The 25097-nt window shown below is 32.4% G+C and overlaps 1 protein-coding gene across 6 annotated transcripts in view; it reads right to left on the bottom strand.

The window, feature by feature from the left end:
* The window catches only part of Atrnl1 (attractin like 1), a 708669-nt gene that overhangs the window by 382351 nt on the left and 301221 nt on the right, over positions 1–25097 (bottom strand). For all 6 annotated transcript variants that reach the window (XR_007349210.1, XR_007349211.1, XM_048807394.1 and 3 more), the window contains one exon: positions 14401–14479. Coding sequence is in view for 4 of the 6 variants with exons in the window: in XM_048807394.1 (XP_048663351.1) it covers positions 14401–14479 (79 nt within the window). In the remaining 2 variants the exon portion in view is untranslated. The remainder of the gene's footprint in view (positions 1–14400; positions 14480–25097) is intronic.

The following is a 25097-nucleotide window of genomic DNA, read 5'->3' as shown; positions in this document are numbered from 1 at the left end:
TCTAAGAATAGCATATTTCTCTCACTTTGATTAGAAAACTATGAGCCTTACATAGAATTGTTTAAACAATTATGTATGGTTTTGGAAAGTCAAAGATAATGTTTCAATTATATACTTTATGAAGCCCATGACTTCAGTACTTCAGGATGAATTTAAGGAGAAATAAAAAGTTATTATTTTTACAGAGACACTTTCAAAGGAATAGACAAAGTAGAATCTTGCTAGATTGAATATTTAAGAAAATTAACACCATTATACAATAACTTGGCATATTTTTTAAAAAATGCTTTATACTAGTAGACAACTTGATAGACAGTAATAATTAAAAATAAAGATAGCAAAAGAGAAATTTCCAAAATAGATAATGATTCTTTAGGTTTTTAATTGAAATCTAATATATTTTGCTTTAAAATGATGACCAGGTATGAACTTTAAATTTGGATTCTTTTGTACTTTACATTCTATACATTTTAATACTGGGTTTGCCTAAATACCACAGTTAGAGTACACAAATCATTTCAGTAAATAACAATAAGCTAAATTAGATCATAATTATAAGAATATCAAAATAATTTAAAAATAAATAAACATACTATGCAACAAGAATACTAGAACATTTCTAGGTGAGGACACTGATTTAACATGATTTCCAGTACACTGAAACTCTTGAAATGAGGAATCAAGAATGGCTCCATTAATGAGGATACCCAAAATCAAATTAAATAAAGTTTTTTTTCAAATTATACTATTTTTAAATGTTCTCTTTGGTTGAGAATCTCTGTTATAATGAATAACTGCTAGTAACAAGTTTGTGCACAACAGCTGCATCATTCAACAGATTACCTATTTTCTTATTATATGGCTGAATTACTGAATAAACCAATTCTTTAGGATGCATTTTATGATAAAAGCACTTTTACTCTGAAATAAAAATACAAGACAAGCGACTAAGATTACTGTATACTGTTAAGTAACTAATCTTATTTTTGGACAATTAGTAAGCAATGCATTATAAAAGTTATGTTCTCAAGTCTTAGTAAAATTATTTTGCTGGAAGAATGTTTTTCCTAAATTCTAATTTAGGAAAAAAACATATTCTATATGTTTCCTAAAGTAAACTATGTTTACAAAGCTCACAGTGAGAAGAAAGTTTAGCTCAAAAAACAATACCTCTTGCTCAATTCTGTATTAAATTTAAATGTGTGTTTAAGTGCCTATGTGTTAGCAGTATGTAGCTAGCAAACAAATTATACTGTAAGAGAAGTAGGAAATAGCAGGAGGGAGACTCAACAAAGATGGGAAAATTATGGCCTAATTTTTATTTTAAGGCAGAAATTGCAGAATATGAATGAAGTTAATATAGAAAGCTGGAAATATTATCACATACAATATTCAAATTTTAATGTGTTAAATCAATAAAATTCAAAGAAATTTTATTGCTGTCTTCTAATAATAGTTTATGTAATATAAATAACCATACACTACAATGATATTATTTTAACAAAAGCAATGCAAATCAGAAAAAAATTCTTCCCTTACTAACCAAATATTTGGATGCACACTAGTTGCCTAAAATATTTAAATAAAATAAAACAGCTTTTTCTTTTAAACTTCCATTTTCTTTCTCATGTTACGAAAAATAAATCATATACATGATTGTATGTTCTCATGTATAGCATGTTATGTCAGTCTTCAAGGATAAGATTTAATTTACTTGCTTTGTTGTACTATATTGAAGTCCTTAACCACAATTATTTCTTGTTCTCTCCCTCTCCTCCTGTTATCTTTAGTTCTCTCTGGGGATCCTTCCTTCTTTACCTCCCTTCCTACTGACCCCTTTCTCTCTTGCTCTTCTTTCTAAACAGATTATTGAGATAATTCATATACTATATAACTCAACCATTTAGAGTACACACTCAATGTTATTTAGTTTAGTCAAAGCTGTATAAAAATTGCCACAGTCTAATTTTAAAACATTTCATTACCCCCCAAAGAAATCCTATATACATCAGCAATCACTTCCCTTCAGACCCCCATGCCTCCTACCTAGTATCCTCGAGTCCCACAAGTGCCTATGTCTCTCTTTCCTTCTTTATTTTTTTCTTCCTCTTTTAACTGAAGATGATTATTTAACTAATCATATTATTTCAAAATAAAACTTCATACTTAGGTTTTCTCAAAACCTCAAAATCTAGAAGGGACTCATTTTGAAAACATTTTAAATAAACATTTACCATGGATATACATTCTGTGTCCATAGATTGCCTAAGTTTTCAAAGTTCTATTGTTGTAGCATGTTAGTACTTCACTCTTTTTTAATGCAGAATAATATTCCCCTTATAAGTACACAAAATATTATTTGTCCACTGATCAGTTGATGGACATTGAAATGTTTCCAGTTTGGGACTGTTATGAATAATGTTGCTATGAACACTCATGTAAGTTTAGTTAGATCTATATTTGAACATTCATGTACAAGTCTGTGTATATGTTTTCATGTCTACATTTTCTGTTTTTGTTTCCTTTAAGTATATACTATTACATGGAACTTTTACCCTTGAGAGGAGTTGGCAAACTGTATTTAAAGTGATTGCTCCAATTAAGAAACCCAAAAACAATGAAACAGGGATTCAATTTCTCTATGATATCAGAAATATTTTCATTGGTGATAATTTGTTATTTTATTGGTAAATGGTAGTGATTATTACTGTTTAATAATAGTAACATAATTATTGATCATAACCATCCTAATCATACTCATAGGGACTTTGATTTCTGTTTCCCTGACAACTAATGTTTTTGAACGAGTTTTTAAGCTATCTTGACATATACATTGGAGAAATGGCTATTCAAATCCTTTGTCCATCTTTAATAGGGAAATTTGCATTTTGATTACTGATTTGTAAAAATCCTTTGCATATTTAGATACAAGTCTCTGAACGGATATATGATTTGCAGAAGTTCTCTCCCATTTTGAGGTAGAACCTTTTCACTTTCACCCTGGTGTCTTTTTAAGCACACACAAAAAAATTCATGTTGATAGGTTGTAATTTGTCTGTTTTTCCTTTTGTCACTTGTGGGTTTTTTATATCTAATTTTTATTTATTTATTTTTTTCAAAAAAATTTTTATTTGTTTTAATTAGTTGCACATGACAGTACAATGACCTTGACATATCATACATTTGAATCACATGGGATACGGTATCTCATTTTTCTGAGTATACAGGTCACTTGTGTTTTGATGCAAAATCTAAGAAGACTTTTCAGGAAGATTTATTCTTGTGTTTTCTTCGACAGGGCTTATAGTTAGACTCTTCCATGTAAGTCTATTGACTTATGGTATATGATGATAATTAAGGTTCCAAATTCATTCTTTTGCATGTGGCTTTCAGTTGCCTAGTTGCCTTGGTACTCTTATAAAAAATCAATTGACTATAAACATAAGAATTTATTTCTGGACTCTCAATTATATTCTATAGATCCAAATATCCATTCTTATGTCAGTGGCACACTATCTTCACTCTTGTAGTTTTGGGCTAAGCTTTTAATTTGGGAAAATGTGAGCTTTGTTCTTTCTCAAGAATGGTGTGGCTTTTCTAGATCTTTTGAATTTCTATATGAGTTTTAAGATCACTTGTCAATTACTACAAAGAAGCCTGCTGCTATTTGGGAAAGGGTCATATGAAACTATTGATCAGTTTGGGGAGTATTGTCATATAGCAATATAAAATCTTGGAATCTATCAACATGGAATATTTTCCATTTATTTAGGTCCTCTTTAATTTCTATCATCAATTATTTTAAAGTGGATGAATCTAATTGGCAATGTTCAGTTATGATTCTCTTTGACCCAACAACAGCCTTTGAGATGATTGATAAATATTTTCTTTTTTATAGTGTTTTCTCAGCTTCCAGGAGCTCACTCACACTCATTTAGTTTTTCTTCAATTACATTGATAGTTGCTTTCCATTCTTTGCTGTTTGCTTGTTTTCTTACTGAATTATTCCTAATCAAGTCATATAACTTTAAATGCTATTCATATGCTAAGATTCCCAAATTATCTCTCTTGATTGGATCTCTTTCCTCATGTCAGACTGAAATCCTACCTCTTTGACACATCTAGCTGGATGACTACATGCTCCAAATTCAATATTTAAAAGACAGCTACTGGGTTGGGACTGTGGCTTAGAGGAAGAGCCCTCGCCTAGCATGGGTGAAGCACTGGGTTCAATCTTTAGCACGGCATAAAAATAAAATAAAGGTATTGTGTCCACTACAACTAAAAAATAACTGTTTTGAAAAGAAAATCAACTACTGTCCTTAAACCAATTTTATTTACAGTCACCTTCAATGGCAACTGTATTCTCATAGTTGTTCAACTGAAAATCTTGAAGTCATGTTTAATTTTTCCTCATACATCCTTATACAGCTAACCCTGTTTTCATCTAAAAACTACACCATAATCTGTCCACTTCTCACCACATTCAATGCCACTCCTTGAACTTGAGCCATAATCACTCCTCATTGTGTTCTGGTGTAATTTCCTAATATATAGTTATATTATTTATTATTATATACTATATATAATTATGTTATATATTAATATAGTACATTTATATATTTAATAATATGTAATTTAATTATGTACAATATAATATATAATTAAATTAATATGTATTACTAATTGTATAATATTGTATCATTATATATTAATAATTATATTATATAATATATATAACTTATATTATATAGAATATATTGTATAAAATGCTATATTTTCTCCTATGCATGTTTTTGGCACCTTTGTCTATATATGATGATTGTAATTTTGTGGGTTAGTGTCTGAGTCCTCTATTCTATACCATCAATCTACCAGTCTGTTTTGGTGACACTAGCATGCTGTTTTTGTTACTATTGCTCTGTAGTATAGTTTAACATCTGGTATAGTGATGCCACCTGCTTCACTCTTTCTGCTAAGGATTGCTTTAGATATTCTGGGTCTCTTATTTTTCCAGATAAATTTCATGATTGCTTTTTTTTATTTCTATGAAGAATGCTATTGGGAATTTGTTCAGAATTGCATTAAATATGTATAGTGATTTTAGTAGTATGGTCATTTTGATAATATTAATTCTGCCTATCCAAGGTGGATCTTTCCATCTTCTAAGGTCTTCTTTGATGTCTTTCTTTAGGGTTCTGTAGTTTTCATTGTATAGATCTTTCACTTCTTTCTTTAAGTTGATTTCCAATTATCTTATTTTTATTTTTTGAGGTTATTGTAAATAGGGTAGTTCTCCTCATTTCTTCTCAAAGGATTTGTCACTGATATACAAAAATGCCTTTGATTTATGGGTGTTGATTTTATATGTTGCTAGTTTGTTGAATTCATTTACTAGTTCTAGAAGTTTTATGGTGGAGCTTTTTGGGTCTTCTAGGTATAGAATCATATCACCAGCAAATAGGGCTGATTTAAGTTCTTCTTTTCCTATACATATCCCTTTTCTTTCGTCTAATTACTCTGGCCAGTGTTTCAAGAACTATGTTGAATAGAAGTTGTGAAAGAGGGCATCCCTGTCTTGTTCCAATTTATAGAGGGAATTTGCTGGGAAAACTGGAAATCCATATGCAACAAAATGAAATTAAACCCCTATCTCTCACTATGCACTCTCCGTCTAATAGAAAAAATGTAGGGCCTAATCTTCATCATGTGGGATTAGGCTCCAACTTCCTTAATAAGACTCCTATAGCCCAAGAATTAAAGCCAAGAATCAATAAATGGGATGGACTCAAACTAAAAAGTTTCTTCTCAGCAAAAGAAACAATCTGTGAGGTGAACAGACAGACATCCTACATCCTGGGAGCAAATCTTTACCCCTCACACATCATATAGAGCAATAATCTCTAGGGTATATAAAGAACTCAAAAAGCTAAACACCAAGAAAACAAATAACCCAATCAACAAACGGGCCAAGAACCTGAACAGACACTTCTCAGAAGAGCATATACAATCAATCAACAAATATATGAAAAAATGCTCATCATCTCTAGCAATCAGAGAAATGCAAATCAAAACTACTCTAAGATACCATCTCACTCCAGTCAGAATGGCAGCTATTGTGAAGACAAACAACAATAAGTGTTGGCAAGGATGTGGGGGGAAAGGTAAACTCATACATTTCTGGTGGGACTGCAAATTGGTGCAGCCAATATGGAAAGCAATATGGAGATTCTTTGGAAATCTGGGAATGGAACCACCATTTGACCCAGCTATCCCTCTCCTTGGACTATACCCAAAGGACTTAAAACAACATACTACAGGGACACAACCACATCAATGTTTATAGCAGCACAATTCACAATAGATAAACTGTGGAACCAACCTAGATGCCCTTCAGTGGATGAATGGATTAAAAAAATGTGGCATATATATATACATACAAACAATAAAATTTTACTCAGCAATAAAAGAGAATAAAATCATGGCATTTGCAGGTAAATGGATGGCATTGGAGAATATCATGCTAAGTGAAGTTAGCCAATCCCAAAAAAACAAAGGCCAAATGTTGTCTCTGATATAAGGAGGGTGACTCATAGTGGGATAGAGAGAGGGAGCATGTGAGGAATAGATGAATTCTAGATAGGCAGAGGGGTGGGAGGAAAGGGAGGGGGCAGAGGATTAGCAAGGATGGTGGAATGTGATAAATATCATTATCCAAATGATACAAATTAGTGTCAACATACTTTATATACAACCAGAGATATTAAAAATTGTGCTGTATATGTGTAATAAGAATTGTAATGCATTCTGCTGTCATTTATTTTTAAAAATAATCAATTTTTTAAAAGGAGGAAAAAATAGAATATATTGTATATATAGTATATATTATATCATTACATATTAATAATTTATATTATATATATTATATAGTATATTATGTTATTAATAATGTAAATTCAATTTATTACCACACTGTATATTAGTAATATGTGATGTATTAATAATAATTATATTATGAAATATATAATTAAATTATATTATATTTAATTATGTTATATACATTATTATATTTAATTTATATGTTATATACTCTATTATCTTTAATTATATATATTATATACTCTCTACATATAGCGTATGTCTAGACAGTATACATATATATGGGTGTGTGTGTGTGTGTGTGTGTGTGTATAAATTTAAAGATCCACATGTGATGCTGAAAGTTCTACTAGATTGAAGAACTTTGTCAGAGCAATATGGAGGAACAAAGTAGTTCAAAATATAAAGGAATTATTATTAAGAACAGTAATATATAACATTTATCATTCTTTTTTTATATATTTGCAACTAGATGTCAAAATTTGTCACAGTCTGGCAGGTAAAAGGTAGTGGGTGAGGAAAACACTTAGCATGTATAACCTCACTTATCACCAAAAGCCTTAAGTTGGCCCTATCATATTTTATTGTTTCTAAAACACTCTTTTCACATTTTAATTTCTCTGAAATCTGATGTTGTTTCCCAATTAATGACATCATCTGGTCATTGCTGCCCAGATGACAGTTATGATGTGCTTGACATTGCCTACATGGATACAAACCTAATTATCTTAGTTAATGATAATATTTGAAACAAACATGTTTTTACTTGAGTTGAACAAGATTTATGAAATCCTAGATTATGAAAATGAACACATTTTAGTAATATTTTAACAAATTTAGTTAGCTTTTATTTTGCTTACTACATACAAAAATGAATGATACATGGCTAAATACTTCTAAAATAGCACTTTATATGAGTATAAAACAAATATTTTTGGTGGTAAGGGAGCACTGTGCAGTAGTTGAATAAGCACTGCTTTTTCTAAATGGAATACCAAATCATGATTGATCACGTCTTCTTATTAGGCAAAACAATATATTCCCTGCACAATAAATACATAAACAGTTTACAGTATAAAAGGCCAATAAGAAAAATCAAACCTGTTCAAACTCATGCTGTTTTTGAAGGTCTTTGAATGTTTCTGGAATCTGACAATATTTAGTTTTAAATTATAGCTTCTCCATTTCCTAGTAGCACACTTAGACCACTGCACTCAAATCCCTTATATAGAAAGAGGAAAATCTATACTTTTAAGGTGAGGATTAAATTTTTTTCCTAAAGTGCCTAAATTTAAAATATTAAGGAATATTTAGTTATTTATAATATAATTATTTTAGTGTTACAATTATGAAATACTAACATTCTTCTTCACAAAAATGCTCATTCCAGATCTAGAAAGAATCTTGGTGTCTCTTAGAATATCCATGCATATAATGATCAGGTATGTATGATTTCCACAAGTAGAAACATATCATAAAGTTTACATAATGCATTTTGAGTTAATAATGTAGCTTGAAGATCAGCAACTTTTTGAGGGCTGACATTTTTATCTGGCTCATTCAATGCTGTATGTGCCTAAAAGCAGATAGGGAACAACAATTGTTACTAAATAGTCTTTTGAATGAAGGAGTAAGTGGCTTTGTATTAATAAACACCCATTTATTTCACTGTTTGTGTTCAGTTATATAACATCTCACTGTAAGAAAATGAAATTTACTTAAAAATTCTTTTGGGATGATAAGAAATTGTTTTGATATACAAAAATTCTTCTGTTTATAGAAGTATCTTTCTATAAACATACTTTGAAAAGGTAGGTAGTATACATATGCAGAATATATGGTCAGAAATCTAATTATTGGTTCACATATATTTTCTTTTAATTTTGATGGATAATATACAAAGTAAATATTTTTTATTTCTGGTGGCCTAGTATAACCCCCATTTTTTTAAAAAAACATTCAAGATTTTACTTTGAAGAATTGTTCCTTTCTCTTTCTCATACTTGATATGAATTATAGGGGAATGAGCCAATTCCTTGGGCTCCAAAGTAAGCACTAGAAATGAAATAAAGATGCCAGATAGAGCAAATTAAACCACAGGGTATCCAGTTAAATTTGAAGTTTAAATAAACAACAAAAAGTTTTGATATAAAATGCATAAATATACAAATACATCAAACACACAAATGAATAACTAAACTACATTTTAGAGTATACGAGAAAATATTCCATCAGAACAACATTTACTGAGACAAAATTTACAGTATCACTGGCCATTTATTAACCTATAAATAGTTTTAAATGTAAAGATAATGACTTACAGTTGTAAAATAGGATTTTTAAACAAATATTTTCATATTGTTCATATAGTTAAAACAACTCCACAAGTTTTTTGTTTTGAAATTAATTCTACATATAATTATGCAATAGTTTATATCTACTTCCATTACTTATCTCACTTCCAAATCCATTTTGATATACCATATCCCCCTATGTAGGACCACAATAAAGTACACACAGGTGTCCAACTAAGCACTGTGCACATGATATGTATGTGTGTTTGTTCTACCAAAAATGTTTTAAAGTTATGAATTTCCTAAAAACAGAGTCCATGTTTTTTTTTCTTTATATCTTCAGCATTTATGAATCTGTCTGGAATATAGCAAAAAATTAATACACCTTCCCTTAAATTAAGCAAAAGAGAATCACTCCATTTATATGTAAAACAGTGGATGTGTAACCAATGTGATTCTGCAATCTGTATACAGGGTAAAATGGGAGTTCATAACCCACTTGAATCAAATGTAGGAAATATGATATGTCAAGAGCTTTGTAATGTTTTGAACAACCAACAATAAAAATTTTAAAAAAATAAGATTTTTGAGACAAGGTTTACAAACCAAGAATTGGTAAATTTTCAAATCCTATGCTTCCCAAATATATTTGACTCTTCAATCTAAGTTATTTTATATTTGGGTTAATTTGAAAAACTATGACAATATAAACAGATGTGCTGAACACCTGTAATTTCTAGTCTTATATAATAAATTGAAAATGAAAATATTTATACAATAGTAATCACTAGTCTGCAATTCAATAAAAAGCAAATGAGGAGCAAAAGAAAATTATCATGAGGTCATTAACTGAAAAGATGCTTATTTGAGTGTTATACTAATAATTAAGGAAAAGCATGTTTTCATGAAATTTGTATTTACTAAAATGTTTAAATTTATATGAACTATAGATATTGGGATGATTATGACTAATTTTTGTTTTCTTTACATGCTACTAAATTTTTTTTGAAATATAGATTTTTTACTACTAAGAAATCCTACCAAAAAGTTGTTTGCACTACCTACCTAGTCTATTAATTTTAGTTTGTCCCATCCACTATGTTCCCAATTCTCTGTCTGTAAATAAGTTGAGTATCTAAGAAGGTGAACTTACTGAACTGATAAAATTGCTGTTTCACATTAGTAATATTTATTTATAAATTCAATTACAATAAATGTAGCAACTCATAGAATATCTTATCATTAATTATCAAGGAGATGTCATTATTCAGGGATAAACAATAGCATTACTTCCTATCTATTTTTTTTGTGCCCACTAAAACAACTATAAAGAAAGGACTAAGGTGCTTGCCTCTAGAAAAATACTTTGTTATGTACTCAAAGTATTGGAACCCTTCTTATAGGATTTAGTTTGTTTAATTCTAACTCATGCTTTAGGTTGATAATGAAAAATCCAAATGTAGGTTTGATACTGCATGAAATCTAAAGCAAAGCAGAGCATAATAAAGATAAGTTCAATTGCTATAGGGCATTATCTAATTCCAGGCAATTTTTCATATTAAGTATAAAAGAAACAAAATGTACTTAAAATAGCTTTAAATAATGTGATAAAATTGTAAATTAAAGTATTTTTAAAACATTCAAAACCCAAGTTTAAGAATTAAAAAAGAGAAAATTACTAGCACAAGAAATGTAGGGATCAAACACAGACTCTCTAGTAATATGAAGTTCATATTAAAAAAAAAACTCTCCCTTTACCAATAGATCTTTTACTTTATAGATTTTGTAGTTAGATATTAACTGAGATATACTACAGTTAAGCCCCTACAAACATATAGAACAAATGTTTTTGACTAAAAAAATTACTTCTTTTAACTATTAAGATATTCATGATATTTTTACCCTTGTTAAGCACATGATTAAAGATCTTCATTGCAAGGAAGAATTACAACATCTTGACTTGTTTATGTCCTATGATGCCTATTAAAAATTCAAATTTCAGTTAAAAATGAAGACTACTAAGCAAGGTAATATTTCAATAAACTCCTTTTAATATATGTTTGCTCCAAACAAATATTTTTAAATTGAATACACCATTTAAGCTATATGTTTTCTATACCACTGTAAAAAGACAAGCTTTAATGATTAATTTATCTTTTTAAGTATATTATAATATTTCCACTGACAAATACCCACTTACTGTTTTCATTTCTTAGCACAACCTAAAAGAAAGTTTTCACATTCTTAATAGGTTACCATAGAAATGAATTTGGTGCTACCATATGAAGGAATAATATCAAAACTTAAGTCCTCTGTGGTTTTTTTGTTTGTTTTCAAGAACCCTTGAATTCTCACGGGTGTTACTCAAAAAAATAACAAAAATAATACGTCTCAGGTATTAAAACTATACCATAAAAATTTGTGTTTAAGGGAACCAAAGTTTTAAATAGTTAAAAAGCAATATGCCTAGTGAAATTAATACAATATATTTAAAAACTTTCCAAATATTATTTTCATCTTGAACAGCATTTAAAAAGCAAACAATACAACTACTATAACAAAATTACAGAAATACTAAAAGGAAAAATCTTATGAATATTTTTCATTTACCATTACAAATTCTAATTCTGTCAATCATAGGTGTCTTTGGAGTTTTATACTTACTGATTTCTTAATGTCTCAAAGAGTAACATACTCACACAAATAAAACTACTAGGCCCTTTTGCCTTTGGGAATATTATAATTACTCTCATAGATAAACTAAAAAAGAAGGTTTTTTAAAAACACATTTTTACCTTTACACATTAATTCATGTATTTAAAAATCTTGTGACTCACAAAGTTAAAATAAGAAATAGTCTTTCAACAATATAAAATGTATCACTTCAGAACATATCTTTAGTCAATCAGTGAGGTTAATAATCTCTGGAGCTCATAAGAACAAAACTAGAAATAATCTTTTAAAATACAAAAATTATTATCTAATAATACATCTCTGATAGTCAACAAAGACAATGTCATCTCTACTTCCATAAATAATACATAAATGATTTCTAAGGTATTTAGCATTTTTCATTTAATGTTATTTAGCAAAATTAAGTTAGAGAAAACTCCTCAAAATATTTTTAACATATATTGTAGCATAATGACCTCTCAACAACATAGATTTTCTGCCTTGATAAGAGGTTAAAAATTTAAATGGAAATATCCCTGTGTTCTTAAACAAAAAGAAGCACTAATTAGATAAGTTTTAGGTAGATAGGATTATACTAAGGAATATCCAGCGGACATAGTAATATTTACAAGCAGACACTAGTTCTGATATAGTGATCCCTAATCTACTTTCCATATTTTCCTTGTCCTTCCCATGATCACCAAATATTTTGAAAGCTTTTTACTTCTAACCAAAATATAAATTCATTTTCATACTTCTAAAATTAAAGTAATATTAGTTTGCCAGAACACCTACTTAATACGTAATAAATTGTATTACTATACTGAGGCGATACAATATTAACTGAAATCAATTTTTCATTTTGAGAAGTGTGAAAGTTTGATAGCTAAATTAATGATCTGCATTAGTCTTTTTCAAATATTACATAGTTATATTATTTCTAATCTTCACTAATTATTATTACACAGTGAGCATTTCAAGGGCTCTAAATATCCCATGCTGAGGATTAGATATTTATAGAACAAGTCTTTCTTTTCAGAGGTTAAGTAAATTCAAATAGACTGTTGACTCATAATTAGATGCCAGTTAATGGCAGAGTAACATGTTTACTTTTTGACAGTGCTGTGTTTACAGAACTTCACTTTATAAATTTCAAAGATTAGAAATCTAAACATTGCTTAGCATAATATAGTAGGATTAGAGACTCCATATTAATCCTGAGTTGTTTTCTAATGTTTAGGGACATAAATGGTTACCAACTCTATTTCTTTATAAAAGGCCTTTGACTTCCTGATTACAATTATAGTTCTCCTTCCTAAATCTATACTTTTGCCATAGTAGATCATTAAAATACCCAGAAAAAAATTTTAAGCTTCACCCCCAAATTTACCAACTATCAAATATGCATGTATTTATATTTAAAAAGCTCCTTTTCAATTGGATTACTTTCTATCATAGGACCTCATCAAAAAAATTATCATTGATGTTGCACTGACTACAGGTGGAAACCCACCAAGGCAGAGAATCTTAAGAATAATAATCTATTTCAAGGAAAATGACCTCAAGTTTGCAAAATAGAAGTATACATGAGTTTTGGTGGGTGCCATTGAAAATCGGAGGATAATTAAGAAGGATTCATATAGCTTGCTACTTCTATTGATGAGAATACTCTGAACTGTTAAATATCTAAAGTATATTTATATATGTGGAAAACCATACATATAGAAATATACTAGGAAAGGCAATGACAAATAAAATACTAATAATACTAATAGTAGACTGCTAGTATTAATAATAACAGAACATAATAAAAATTCTAATAAAAACAGGAAAGTGCTTTTTCATTATATGAGGTATAGAACAATAAATCTACTAGATATTTTCCCCCAGATGATTGTTTCTTTGTTTCTTACAATTAATTTACATACACAAGCTAAAATTTTTTACTTATTTCATCTGTTGTTATTTCGTAAAGTATTACTGTTTTCATCAATTTTAGGATTATTAGGAATATCAGGATTAATTCTGATATAGAAATGTATCAAACTGATGTGATCTCTAAACATAGTTGGATTATCAGCTAATCAAGATGTGGAAAAGATTTGATTACCCAGAGGGGAAAAAAAAGACAAATAAAACAAAACAATGCTATAACAAATTTCTAAGAGAAATTTTTTTTCTAAAGTCAAAAATATTGACCACGCTGAATTTTCTTTTAATTTAAAAGAGAGATACTGGTGAAAAATATATTATGTTTGTATAGCATAACTAAATACTTAAGCTAAAGAAATTACAGATTACTTAACTAGATGAATTAATATATACATTCACTTAAATTCTAATACTATCATAAAACTGCAAATAACCAAACCTTCTACACATACTGACTTAAAATGACATGGGTAGTTTTGCCTGAAGCTTTAAAATACTATATTGTGCAATATTAATAAGTAAAATTGATTTGAAAAAAATCTGTACTTGAAAGAAGTATAATAACAAAACAATGGAGATTTTGCTCAAAGATTTAAAACAAAGATTAATAACACACTGATACCTCTCTCCGTCGTGAAGCCCAACAGGTTTGTTTGATCTTCCACACCACAGCAGCAACCAGTAACAAGGATAAAAAACAACTGGAAAATAAAGCAAAAATGATTTTTGCTCAAAATATATTTGACATATATACTTAAGTAAAAAAATACATGGAAGATTAAAACATATAGAATAATCATTTTATCTTAGTAAATAATTCAAAAAAGTATTTCTTTATACTACTCCTTACTTAGTTCCTTGACATCTTGTTTCTGACTTGTAATATTAATAAAAATGTCAATACTAATAATGCTTACTGTTTACATGATATTCAACATTTTAGAGGGCGCTTTCCTAAGAATATTTTTCAACTGAAGGTCATCTAGAAATTAAATGTACTAGTATTTTCTCTATTTATAGAATCACTTCAAAATTGACAATACCAACAATTCATTCTTTGCAACTTTCTTCTGAATACTTATTTTTTTCTTTCATCCTTTCTTAACCAATATAGGACCAATGAAGGTAGGTTACACACCAGATTCCTTCTTTTTAAATTACAGACATCCCTTAAAACTAACATCACAGAACCATGTTCCTTTCATGCCTCAGAAATCTTCATTATTCTCATGGTTTCAAGTATGGCTTAACTGGAAGGATAGGCATGCCAAAGTTATAGGAGCTTACTATTAAAAAGATCTAAGAATTTGTTTAGTTCAAATTCCCTCCAGGGAGAAAATTCCCAGTACATCTCTTGACAGTGTCTGAGCACCTATAATATCCAGCATAACTGAGAAGCTACAGACTTGTAAGTCAGGCTTTCCATTTTTAGTGAATTCAAACCATAAACATCCTAATTTCTATCATTTGATGACATCCCTGTTTTCTGGGTAAATATGAATCCATCTGCAATTTGATAAAATGTCTGTATCTATCTGAAGAAGCCCACAGGATGCCCTGGTCAAGTGGTTCTCAACCAGTAGTGACTTTGCCCCCAAGGAGACATTCAGCAGAGTCTGGAGACAGGTCTTGTTGTCACCATACAGTGGGCATCTCTTGGGATGTTGCTAATAGAATAAACCAGGTCACCCCTGCAACAACAAAGGTCTTACCAGCCCCAAAGCACAATAATACCTAGGTTAAGAAATACTGTTCTGGTATGAATTAGTGGTTGCACTTCTTTTGTTATTACCAGTTATCAATGTAAATGCCAAAATATAGTACTGAAAATTTAAACTTTAGATATAATCTGAAGATCCATTTATCTGAATTTCAGTTAGACGCCCATTCCTTTAAGAATTTTAGCATGGGAGGACTGGGGATGTGGCTCAAGCGTTAGCGGGCGTGCCTGGCATGCGTGAGGCCTGGGTTCGATCATCAGCACCACATACAAACAAAGATTTTGTGTCCGACGAAAACTAAAAAAATAAATACTAAAATTCTCTCTCTCTCTCTCTCTCAAAAAAAGAATTTTAGCATGGGAGACACAGACCTACCATTTCCAAATCGAACTCATTAATAGCATTTACTGAATAGTACGTACTAAGCACTTTGTTGTGTTTTACATTCACTTTTTTAATTACCATAATAACACTAAATATGCCATGTACACTGTCATGTGCTCATTTAAAAGATGAGAAAGTTGAATCAAGGAGAATATGTGAGTTTCCTACTCCTCAAAAGTACTAAATTGCAAGTTTTCCTCTTTCCTTTGTTTTTTAAAAATCACTATTACAACTAAAATGTAAACATACATTCAATTTATCATCCTTTATATTCAGATTCCAAATCTTGCTAACCATTGTTTTCAATTGTCTGTAGTAGTAGATGGTAATAAATACACAAAAATTCTTTATATTAACAAATTAAATGATTTAAGTACCAAAATGTATTTTTATTTGATAATCTGATAATCCACAATATTCCCTCCAAAATCAGTGAACTTGATATTCAGTTGAGATGGTAAGACAATGAATTTCTGGGGTTTTTTTATTTTTATAAATTTTATTAATTTTTTATATATGACAGTGGAATGCATTACAATTCATATTATATATGAAGAGCACAATTTTACATATCTCTGGCTGTATAAAAAGTATATTCACACCAATTTGTGTATTCATACATGTACTTTGGATAATGATGTCCATCACATTCCACCATCATTTCTAACCCCATGCACCCTCCCTTCCTCTTGAACTACTCTGCCCTGTCTACAGAGTTCAACTATTCCTCCCATGCTCCCCCCCTCCCTAGGTCACAATGAATCAGCCTACTCATATCAGAGAAAATATTTGGCCTTTCTTGGGATTGGCTTACTTTGCTTAGCATGGTATTCTCCAACGCCATCCATTTACCTGCAAATGCCATGATTTTATTCTCTTTTATTGCTGAGTAAAATTCCATTTTGTGTGTGTGTGTGTGTGTGTGTGTGTATATATACACACACACACACACACACACACACACACACATATACCACATTTTTTTAATCCATTCATCCACTGAAGGGCATCTAGGTTGGTTCCACAGTTTATCTATTGTGAATTGTGCTGCTATAAACATTGTTGAGGCTGTGTCCCTGTAGTATGGTGTTTTTAAGTCCTTTGGGCATAGACCAAGGAGAGGGATGGTTGGAACAAATGATGGTTCCATTTCCAGTTTTTCAAGGAATCTCCATGCTTTCCATATTGGCTGCAGCAATTTGCAGACCTACCAACAATGTTTAAGTTTACCTTTGTCCCCACTTACTTGCCAACACTTATTGTTGTTTGCATTCATAATAGCTGCCATTCTGATAAGAATGAGATGAAATCTTAGAGTAATTTTGATTTGCATTTCTCTAATTGCTACAGATGATGAGCATTTTTTCATATGTTTGTTGATTAATTTTATATGCTCTTCTGAGAACTGTCTGTTCAGGTCCTTGGCCCATTTATTGGTTGGGTTATTTGTTTTTTTTTTTTTGTTTGTTTGTTTGTTTTGTTTTGTTTTGTTTTGTTTTTGCTGTTAAGGTTTTTGAGTTCTTTATATACCCTAGAGATTAGTGTACTATCTGATGTAGGAGAGGTAAAAATTTGCTCCCAACATGTAGGCTCTCTATTCACCTCACAGATTGTTTCTTTTTCTGGGAAGAAAATTTTAGTTTGAATCCATCCCATTTATTGATGCTTGAATTTAATTCTTGTGCTACGGGAGTCTTATTAAAGTGCTGCAGTCTGGCTGGGCACAAATCACGAGAGCCACTCAAGCAGGAACAAACTTTATTTCTGAACTCCCGAGAATGCCATGCACACAGCCTTCTCCCAGGACACACCACACACCAACCGGAAATCCCTCCTCCCGCACTTCCCCAACCAAGGGGAACTCCCCAGGAATCCCCAGGAGAACTCCAAAGTAGTGCAAGAACTCCAAAGTAGCCGTGCCTGAGGTGGACAGCAGGGGTCTAATATACAATTGAATACACAGCTTAATATAACCATCATCATCTCAATGGCTTGCTGGCATCACTTCTCAACCACTCCATGCGTCATTCCCACTCCATATGGCTCTCAGCATTAAAGAAGTTGGGGCCTAATTTGACATGATGAAGACTGGGGCCTGTTGGGAGTCGCCCCAGCTCCAAAGATGGCACCAACCACACTTCTCTTCCAGTACTAATTTCCCCATCCCCCAGACAACGGCGAAAAGAGCCACCCAATGGTGAGCCCCACTGACCCTCATGATCCTTACCTACCAATCATTAAACCGCCCCCCGGCTCTATAAATGTGCAAAGCTGTTCCTCAATAAACAGGTACTCCTCCGAAGATGATCCTTGTCCGGTCATTCTTTAAGGGTCTACGTTTTCTTCTATTAGACACAGGGTCTCTGGTTTAATTTCTAAGTCCTTGATCTACTTTGAGTTGAGTTTTGTGCATGGTGAGAGATAGGGGTTTAATTTTATTTTGTTGCATGTGGATTTCCAGTTTTCCCAACACAATATGTTGAAAAGGCTATCTTTTCTACATGTATGTTTTTGGCATCTTATAAGATAACTATAATTTTGTGGCTTAGTCTCTGTGTCCTCTATTCTATACCATTGGTCTACCACAGTCTGTTTTGGTGCCAATACCATGCTGTTTTTGTTACTACTGCTCTATAGTATGGTTCAAGGTCTGGTATAGAGATGCCACCTGCTTCACTCTTCCTGCTAAGAATTGCTTTAGCTCTTCTGGGTCTCTTATTTTTCCAGATGAATTTCATGATTGCTTTTTCTATTTCTATGAGAAATGCCATTGAAATTTTGATCAAAATTGTATTAAATCTGTATAAAGCTTTTGATAGTATGGTCATTTTTATGATATTAATTCTGCTTATCTAAGAGCAAGGTAGATCTTTCCACCTTCTAAGGTCTTCTTTGATTTCTTTCGTTAGGGTTCTGGTTTTTTTATTGTACAGATCTTTCACCTCTTTAATTGATTCACAATTTTTTTAGGCTATTGTAAATGGGGTAGTTTTCCTCATTTCCCTTTCAGATGATTTGTCACTGATACACAGAAATACCTTTGATTTATGGGTGTTGATTTTAGATCCTGCTACTTTGCTGAATTCATTTACTAGTTCTAGAAGTTTTCTGGTGGAACTTGTTGGTTCTTCTAGGTATAGAATCATATGGTCAGCAAATAGTGCTAATTTAATTTCTTCCTTTCCTATGCATATCTCTTTAATTTCTTTCATCTCTCTAATTGCTCTGGGTAGAGTTTCAAAAACTATGTTAAACAGAAGTGGTGAAAGAGGGCATCCCTGTAGTGTTCCAGTTTTTAGAGGGAATGCCTTCAATTTCTCTCCATTTATAATGATGTTAGCCTGGGACTTAGTGTGAATAGCCTTTATGATGTTGAGATATGTTCCTGTTGTCCCTAATTTTTCTAATGTTTAGAATACGAAGGGGTGCTGTATTTTATCAAACGCTTTTTCTGCATCTATTGAGATGATCATTGATTATTATCTTTAAGTCTATTGATGTGATGAATTACATTTATTGATTTCCATATGTTGAACCAACCTTGCATCCCTGGGATGAATCCCACTTGATTGTGGTCCACTATCTTTTTGACATGTTTTTGTGTTCAATTTGCCAGAATTTTAATGAGAATTTTTACATCTATGTTAATTAGAGGTATTGGTCCGAAGTTTTCTTCTTTGATGTGTCTTTGCCTGGTTTTGGAATCAGAGTGATATTGGCCTCATTGAATGAGTCTGGCAGTGCTCCCTCTTTGTCTATTTCCTGAAATAAATTGAAGACTATTGGTAATAGGTCTTGTAGAATTCAGCTGTGTATCCATCCAGTCCCGGGCTTTTCTTGGTTGGTTTACTTATGATGGTGTCTTCTATTTCATCACTTGATATTGGTCTGTTTAAACTGTGTATATTATCCTGATTAAATTTGGGCAAATCATACGACTCAAGAAATTTTGTTGATGCCTGCAATATTTTCTATTATATTGGAATACAAGTTTTCAAAATAATTTCTAATTATCCTCTATATTCTGTAGTGTCTGTTGTGATATTACCTTTTTCATCACGTATATTAGTAATTTGAGTTTTCTCTCTCCTTCTCTTCGTTAGCGTAGCTAAGAATCTTGTCAATTTTATTTATTTTTTTCAAAGAACCAACGTTTTGATTTGTCAATGTTTTTAATTGTTTTATAGTGCCAGTTTTTAAGCTGTAAATTCTTTTAACTTTTGTTTATCATGGAAGATTTTTATTTCATCATCAAATCTAAAGCTTAATTTTGCTGGATACAAGATTCTTCGTTGGCATCCATTTTCTTTCAGAGCTTGGAATATATTGTTCCAGGATCTTCTAGTTTTCAGGGTCTGTGTTGAAAAATCTGCCATTATCCTAATTGGTTTTGCCCTATATGTAATCTCTTTCCTTTGTCTCGTGGTTTTTAATATTCTCTCCTTATTCTCTATGTTGGGTGTTTTCATTATAAAGTGCCTTGGTATGGATCTGTTGTTATTTTGTACATGTGCATCCTGTAGGCTTCTTGAATTTGGTTTTCCAATTCATTCTTCATGTTTGGAAAGTTTTCTGATATTATTTCATTGAATAGATTGTTCATTCCTTTGGTTTAGAACTCTCTGCCTTCCCCTATCCCAAAAACTCTTAAATTTGGTCTTTTTATGCTATCCCATATTTCTTGAATGTTCTGCTCATGGTTTCTTACCATTTTCAATATGTGGTCTACATTCTTTTCAAGATTATATATTTTGTCTTCATTGTCTGATGTCCTATATTCCAAGTGTTCTTACTCTGTTGGTGATGCTTTCAATTGAGCTTTTAATTTGGTTTATTGTTTCTTTCATTTCAAGGGTTTCTATTTGGGTTGTGTGTGTTTTTTTTTCCTAGAACCTCTATCTCCCTGTTGAAGTAATCTTTTCTTTTCTGTATTTGTTTATGTAGCTCCTTGACAAAATGATCTTTTTCTGCCTTTATTTGTTCTTTTATATAACCCTTCAATTCACAGATTATTTTAATCTTGTACATCCTGAACTCCTTCTCTGTAATTTCTTCTGCGGTGCTTCCCATGGATTCTAATAATGTGGTATCTTGATTTGTTTGGGGCACTTTCCTCCTTTGTCTTTTCATGTTATTCATGTGTCTTCCCTTCTAGATCTGTGTATCCTGGGTGTTACTGTTTTTACCCTATGGGCTTGTAGTGCTCCTGTTTGGTTCCAATACTTCTCCTTTTGGGGGAAGGATAATGTTAACGGATCTCAATATCAGCAATATACCACCTATAAACAATTTGTTGCTATTAAGATGTTTACCATTTGGTCACAATACAGAGAAATGTTGAATTTGATTATTCTATAATAATATATTATATCTATGATATAATCAGTAGGTTTGTAAAAGGGTTCACAGTTTCTGACAGTGGACAATGATCTGAGGGTGAGGTGTAGGATAATATGCTGAGGAGGTAGGATGTGAGGATATAGAGTTAATATATCTTAAAAAGTGTGAAAGAAATCTTACAAAGAAGGTTGATAGCAAGAGAATAGAAAAGAAGTAGTCTTGGGGGCTGGAGTTGTGGCTCAGTGGCAGAACACTTGCCTGGCATGTGTGAGGCACTGGGTTTGATCCTCAGGACCACATAAAAATAAATAAAGATATTATGTCCATCTAACAATTAAAATTTTTTTAAAGTAGTAGTTTTGAGTAGACAAGTGCATGGGAAGGAAGTATAGTACATGAAAAAAACACATATATGTATTTAGAAAAATAAAGGATGTTAAAATAGTTAAAAATTGGAGGGGAAAAGTAAAAAAAAGAAAGAAAGAAAAGGCATATACAACACACCTATAGTGTATTATTCAAATGTCTAGTCCTCAAAATCCTAATTCATGCAAAGTACTTGGTTTCACATATGTTGGGGATGTGAGGGCAGAAGGATAGAGGGGGAGAAAAAAAAAGAAAAATGGAAAAAAAAGTCTCGAAGGAAAAAAACAGAATTGTTGATAGTTTTCGAGATCAGTATCTTTCCTGCTTCCCTTCTCATTCAATAGGTGGGGTTGTCTGTTGTAAGCTGGTGTCTCTGCCCTCAGGATGGTGAAGGTAACCAGGGTGGGGCGGCTGGTCCTGATGCAGAGCACCTGGAAATGAGGTGTGGCACCCGCCAGTCTCTGCAGGGAGACTGCACCTCAAGGGTCTCTTTTTGGGTCCACTCATATGACTTGAGCGCCCAAACCCAGTTCCTGGTTTCTGTTAGTCTCCACACTTTTGCACCATCTCCTCTCCCTTAGCAGTATCCAATTGAGGGACCTCTCTTACCAGCGCTCCCATGGGTGGCGCCCAGGTTGCACTGTGCACAGGTCCCACTCAGAGCTGTTTTCTGTTGCACGGTTACTGTGCCGGGTTATCGCTGCTGGGCAGAAAAGGGAGTTGGAAACCCTGTACCTGGCCAGCTGGAGTTCCAATCTGGAGCTGTCCTCACCAAATATGGCGAGGAAGGTAAGCCAAGATACAGGCGTCTGTATCCAGTGATGGGGGTGTCAGTTGAAGTTGGGGGAGCCAGGTGATGGTGTTGTCCAATGTGTTCAGAGATGAGCTCTGTGACGTTCAGTACTATGGCTTTGGGTCTCTTCAGAGCCTGTGAGATGTCCACAGGTGCAGGCAGATTACTACGAAGGGGACTATGGCAGTGGCAAGATGAAGTGACTGGGGGAGCCCCTTGTTGGTAGATGGATGTCCACAGGGGAGTAGTGGCCAGAGTTCCTGTGGGTAGGTAGAAGTTGAGTGTCCTGCATGGGAGCGGAACTGCATCTGGGAGTTCAGCAGCGGTGCTGATAGGTGATCCTGCTGAGGCCTTCACAAGCCCTGCTTGGACTAGAACTTTAGGAGTTGGGGTCTGGAGCCAGGAGTCCTGCTCAAATGCTGAGGCCCGGAGCCCTACACTGGGGTACAGTGCTAGTGATTTCTGCGTGAGAGCAGCTGTATAGGGGTCCTCTATCACTTTCAGAGAAGCAGTATTACCACTAGTTGAGACACAGGTCATGGAATGACACAGAATGCTGCCTCCTTCTGGCTTGACATCTTGAATTCTCCAAGACAATGATTTTCTTTATGAGGAGTTTAAATTCTTTCTAATCTACATTGTATGACTAAGGTGGAAAGTATCACTTTTACAATAATTCAGGATACCATAAAATATGCAGTCTTCAATAATTTTGCTTTCTTGAGAAAAGTAGATACTTTTGTTTCAAAAAATGCTTTCTATGCTAACTCCTCTTAGGTCAGCAGTGAAAGTTGAGAGAGAGCTTCGTGATGGCTTATCAATCAATAAACAGTTTAAAAAATAACTTTCTAAAACATATTCTAATAAATTCCCATAGATACATAAAACTCAGTAAAATATATCTCAGTGCATAGTGTATGGTAGTTGTCAACAAACTTGCTAAGTGAATAGAATTGGTACTTTAGGTGATTTGAACAATACCATTTTTTCTGACATTGAAAGCTTCATTGGCATTATTATTTCATCAGTTATACTTTATAAATGTTCTTGATTTCTAAGAAACTATATTGCAAAAAAATTATGGTTCTTTTAAAAAATTAACATAAAAAATTAGTATTAAGAATACTTGCTTCACGAAAAAACAAAACAAGGAAATAGGCAAACACTTGTCAATCCTATGCCAGGAGAACACACAGTGAGAAAGCAGCCATTTTCAAGACAAGAAGAGGGTACTCACCAAAACCAACCATGTTGGCACCTGGTCTTGGACTTTGCAGCCTCCAGAATGAATAGAGATTAAATTTCTATCATTTAACTCAACTAGTCTATGGTGTTTTATTATGGCAGACTAAGATCCTCCAAAGGAAGAATACGATTTGATCTGATCAGGGCCCTAACTATATTTCTCTCAGATGGTATGGACTATACAATCTGCAGGGTATTAGCTTTATTCTCAGGCTTTTTTCTCCTAGCACCCAAAATGAATGCTGCAGTTCCACGACCCATATCTCACACTAAACACATGCTCACTCCTCCTCAATCATTAAAGATGTACCAACTGGCTTTAGCCTATGCGTGAAGTGGTAAGTGATCAATTTCAGTCCAATTGAATGGCTGCTACACAGCCATATGGAAGGAGTTAAATGAAGGCTTGGAAAGAAGCCATAAAATCCACTAGAGATATCATTTATATAAAATTCATGGGAAAATGTACCTAAATTAATCTTCCCCAAACTGAAAGTCTTCCATCCTTTCTTGACATTCTTTCCAAAACAATGGGGTATTCTCAAGCCTCTTGCCGAAAATGGAATTAGAAAGATTAAAAATATATATTAAGGAAAATCTTCCTTCTTGACTCCTCCTGTTACTGATACACTACATGGACCATATCTTATTATTTCAATTTTTCAATAAAAAGTGTCCAAAGACAACATAGTGGTCCTTCCTATATATAATATTTTTTGAAACACAAAAACTTGGTTTTATTTTTATAATTTTTTTAAAATTTTTTATTGTTGGTTGTTCAAAACATTACATAGTTCTTGATATATCATATTTCACACTTTGACTCAAGTGGGTTATGAACTCCCATTTTTACCCCGTATACAGATTGCAGAATCACATCAGTTACACATCCATTGATTTACATATTGCCATACTAGTGTCTGTTGTAGTCTGCTGACTTTCCTATCCTCTACTATCCCCCCTCCCCTCCCATCCCCTCTTCTCTCTCTACCCCCTCTACTGTCATTCATCTCTCCCCCTTGTATTATTTTCCCCTTTCCCCTCACATCCTCTTGTATGTAATTTTGTATAACCCTGAGGGTCTCCTTCCATTTCCATGAAATTTCCCTTCTCTCTCCCTTTCCCTCCCACCTCTCATCCCAGTTTAATGTTAATCTTCTTCTCATGCTCTTCGTCCCTACTCTGTTCTTAGTTATTCTACTTATATCAAAGAAGACATTTGGCATTTGTTTTTTAGGGATTGGCTAGCTTCACTTAGCATAATCTGCTCTAATGCCATCCATTTCCCTGCAAATTCTATGATTTTGTCATTTTTTAATGCAGAGTAATACTCCATTGTGTATAAATGCCACATTTTTTTTTATCCATTCGTCTATTGAAGGGCATCTAGGTTGGTTCCACAGTCTTGCTATTGTGAATTGAGCTGCTATGAACATCATTGTAGCAGTGTCCCTGTAGCATGCTCTTTTT

The sequence above is a fragment of the Marmota marmota genome, unplaced genomic scaffold (assembly GCF_001458135.2).
Source record: "Marmota marmota marmota unplaced genomic scaffold, marMar, whole genome shotgun sequence".
Classification (NCBI taxonomy): Eukaryota; Metazoa; Chordata; class Mammalia; order Rodentia; family Sciuridae; genus Marmota; species Marmota marmota.
The sequence above is the reverse complement of the archived record's forward strand: the minus strand, read 5'-3'. Positions and strand labels throughout refer to the sequence as shown.